A 4,397-nucleotide genomic window follows, 5' to 3' on the forward strand; every position below is an offset into this window, starting at 1 on the left:
ATTATTATTATTATTGTAACTCAAGTTTTATTATTATTATTATTGTAACTCAAGTTTCATTATTATTATTATTATTGTAACTCATATATTATTTCGCCAGACAAACCTCCTAGAAGAGCAGTGCTCGAGTACACAAAGAAATTTAACGCCACACCTCCCATTTTTATGCTATTAATTGGTTTTGGGTATTTTATTATGGGGTAGATACCATGATAGCTTCAACAACTTTTAAAACTTTGTTAATCTAACGTTAAGTCCCGGTGTCTCAGTTGGTAATTCTGAGGACTTATAACGCTAAAACTCTGGTTTCGAGACTGCAATGGGCAATGCACAGACGGCCCATTGCGTAGTTTTGCGCTTAACAACAAACAAACATAAGTTAAACAAATAAGAAAAAAAAAGATGCTAAGGCTTATCAGATATTTAAAGAACACTCACGTTACTCGAAATAAGGTAAAACTGGACTTCTGAGCGCCAATAAAAATCAGATATTTAAAGAACATTCACGTTACTCGAAATAAGGTAAAACTGGACTTCTGAGCGCCAATAAAAATCAGATATTTAAAGAACATTCACGTTACTCGAAATAAGGTAAAACTGGACTTCTGAGCGCCAATAAAAATCAGATATTTAAAGAACATTCACGTTACTCGAAATAAGTTAAAACTGGACTTCTGAGCGCCAATAAAAATCAGATATTTAAAGAACACTCACGTTACTCGAAATAAGGTAAAACTGGACTTCTGAGCGCCAATAAAAATGCATAGTGTTTTAGGGTTAATAACGTGTCACATTTGTCATGGTTAATAAGGTTATATCTCCAGAAAATACTGTGATGAACTCGCAAATGTGAAATTTACTTCTAGTTACCTAGATACACACGGTACGTCACGTATAATATATATATATACCCTTCCATCAGTCCACTTGAAGAAAGACATTTTGGTTGCTAACTATACTAATTACACCCGTTAATTATAAACACTGCATGTGACTCTTCTATTGAGAGTTCCCCCCCCCCCCCATTTTCCCGGCATGGCCAGGTGCTTATGGCGCTCGACTCGCAATCTGTGGGTTCGGGTTCGAATATCCTTCACACAAAATTTGCTCGCCCTTTCATCCATGGGAGCGTTATAATGTGACCGCCAATCCCACTATTCGTTGGTAAAAGAGTAGCCCAAGAGTTGGCGGCGGATGGTGATAACTAGCTGCCTTCCCTCTAGTCTTACACTGCTAAATTATGGACGGCTAGCGCAGATAGCCCTCGTGTAGCTTTGCGCGAAATTCATAACAAACAAACAAGCTATAAATCGGGTTTCGATACTCACGATGGACAGAGCCCAGATAGCCCATTGTGTGGCTTTGCGCTTATCAACAGACAAACAAACAAAACCTTCTGTGGGGGAGAACATAAAAACAGAAACACAAATCGTGTAGTTAGTGAAAGTCAAGTATGAAACACAAGTGTTTTATTCATGTGAATGCTTTAACATAATGAAGTATACATGTGCTCTTTTTTAAAAACTACACGTATTCTCAATATAAACTTGTATTATATTTTTTATTCCCCTATGATTCTCTGTTTTCTTATTTACTTATGATTCTCTGATTTTCTGTTCAGGGTGCAACGAAACAGTGAATCACTCATCAGGTTCCTTTGAAAGTACACGTTTTTCTGAGGTGGACTATACGCCGAAAGATTGTTTTTATTGCATATTAGCTCCATATGGAGATCACATTCTTCTTTCTATAGTACAGTATGGTGACAGTAGTGAATTGAATTTAGAAAATTTTACAGAGAACGTTTTGCAGGTTTATGGTGCACTTGGTAACAAAGTGTTCAAATTCTCTGGAGGTTTAAGTTCAGGTGAAACAAACCACAATTTAATTTCCCAAAGAAATTCGTTGTTTTTATATATCCATTCAAACAGTGGTTTAAATAACACGGGTTTCGTATTAAATTACACTACTGTTCCCGCGTGTGTTCACTCCAACAACTTCGAGGGATCTTTGTGTAGCAGGGAAATCTTTAATATTTTTCACAAGCGTACCAGCTGCCTGTTCATCTTTGACGTGCTTTCCGAGTACAACATAGAGATTGGATTTCCTCTCGCTTCGCGAAACGACGGGAAAACGTTTAGTTGCGGTGAAGATTTTATCGAAGTTCTGACAGAGAAAACACTTGTGAAACTCTGCATAAACTCTACCAATCAATCAGAGTCTTTAATGTTCCATTCCGTCCGCGCCTGGATGTTCGTGAGAGTCTATTTAAAAAGATATTCGCTGTTAACGACAAGTTCTGGAGTCTTCTGCGTTAAGTATAAAACAGCAGCTCTTATCACGAGCTCAGAGATATGTCAGTATCCCTGGGTGGCACGAGGATATTACTGTTACAGTTTGTTCGAACAATCCATGACTTGGGAAAACGCCAGTTCATATTGTTTGGACAAAGGAGGACATCTGGTGACGATATCTGATTTTGAGACTCAGCAAGTGGTCGAGGAGCTTATAAGGTCCAAGTGGGTAAACTTGAGTAACATGGCTTAGCTCTTAAAATAATAATAATAATAATAACTTGAATAAAACAGTAAATATTATATTTTGAACTTTCCTTTTTTTATTTAATTGTTTTTTAGATCTTAATTGTGTCGGTGGTTAGATACCTATTTTAGTTCGACCAGCAAACAATTTTTGAAACGATGTTTACGCTAAGAAATGAAAACAGATTAATAACTTAATTAGATCTAATTCTCTGTAATTTTTTAGATTATTCCAATAACAAAAGTCGAGGGGAAAAAAACTGTTTCGTCTATTGTGATGTTGGATGTTGAAACTTGCGCGTTTATCGAAGGTCTCATCGTTCTAGGCCCGGCATGGCCAGGTGGTTAGGGCACTCGACTCGCAATCCGAGGGTCGCGGGTTAGAATCACCGTCACACCAAACATGCTCGCCCTTTCAGCCGTGGGGGCGATATAATGTGACGGTCAATCCCACTATTCGTTGGTAAAAGACTAGCCCAAGAGTTGGCGGTGGGTGGTGATGACTAGCTGCATTCCCTCTGGTCTTACACTACTAAATTAGGGACGTCTAGCGCAGATAGCCCTCGTGTAGCTTTGCGCGAAATTAAAAAACAACAACAAAAACTCATCGTATTAATGGATATTGTCGTCCCTGTTATGCATACTTTTGTTTCAATTAGTGCTGGAAATAGAATGTCGAACTTTTCTTTCTCAACTTATGGCACGCTCTTGCGCGTGCTGTAGAACCTACGATTTATTCCATACAGTATGACAATGTAATTAAAGAACAGTTCGAGATTCTATTTTTAGCACTAAATGAAACTGAACTATACATAAGAGGTAATAGTTGTTAATACGATAACTGCCATTAACGTGCTTGAGTCATCATTCAAGTTATCAATCAGAATATTCCAATAACAGTTTAACAAATTGTATTTTACGGCCCACATGTTAAAAAGAAAAAAAAATCTTTAGTGCACTCATTCATATTTTATAGTGTTTGTGTTTTGTTGTTGTTTTTTTTGCCACATTATCTATATAATAGGAAGTTGGTGGAATGAAATAATTATTTTGACTCCCGCCGTATGCATGGGTATAGATGTTATTTCTCTGTGATTATTTGTGGTTAAGCATACATATGCGCAATGGGCTATCTCTGCTCTGCCCATCGCGGGTGTCGAAACCCGGATATTTAGCGTTATAAGCCCTCAATCATAGCGCTGAGCTACCGAGGGCCTATGTGGGTTAAAAGTATAATTAAAGTTTTTTTAAAACTGAATTTGATAAAATTTGGTACATAGGTTTAGTGTCCCTCAAGGACCGATTTGATTAAAATTTTGGTGATTGAATCACAAAGGTCAAGGTCACAACGAAGGTTATAATGGTAGCAAATTAGGATTTTGAAAAACAGTTAAAACTTGAGAACAGATTGAGATAGAAAGAGGATCTTGACTACTACCCTACATTTTTGAGGGTGTGAGGATTTATTTAATGTATATTATAGACTGGTTGCCAAAAACACTGCGGGGCGGGGGTTACACCCTGGGCATGCCTTTTTGGTTTATCTTATATATTTATACGAGTGGCTGAAAAGAATGTACGTATTTCTTTATATGTATTCGAGTATATTAAGTTTCATTTGTAAATTTAAAAATTGTTTAACTATTCTTCCTTGGCGAATGAAATCTATTATAATTATAACTTTATCAAACCTTTATATATCTATTTGATATTTATAGGATGGTGTAATTTTGTTCTTCAAAAATTATGGGCTGAGCGTGGTCTAACGTGTTAACTTTTACACACTGTGAATCCAAGCAAAAATTATGGGCTGAACGTGGTCTAATGTGTTAACTTTTACACACTGTGAATCCAAGC

At 36.8% G+C, this 4,397-nt stretch overlaps 1 protein-coding gene across 1 annotated transcript in view; it reads left to right on the forward strand.

Moving 5' to 3' along the window:
• Window positions 1–2,547, forward strand: part of LOC111089938 — a 14,101-nt gene extending 11,554 nt beyond the window's left edge. Inside the window, exon 4 of the mRNA XM_022403238.1 lies at window positions 1,622–2,547. Within this exon, the coding sequence (XP_022258946.1) occupies window positions 1,622–2,547 (926 nt within the window). The remainder of the gene's footprint in view (window positions 1–1,621) is intronic.
• Window positions 2,548–4,397: the final 1,850 nt, after the last annotated feature.

The sequence above is a fragment of the Limulus polyphemus genome, unplaced genomic scaffold, assembly GCF_000517525.1.
Source record: "Limulus polyphemus unplaced genomic scaffold, Limulus_polyphemus-2.1.2 Scaffold7952, whole genome shotgun sequence".
NCBI lineage: Eukaryota > Metazoa > Arthropoda > Merostomata > Xiphosura > Limulidae > Limulus > Limulus polyphemus.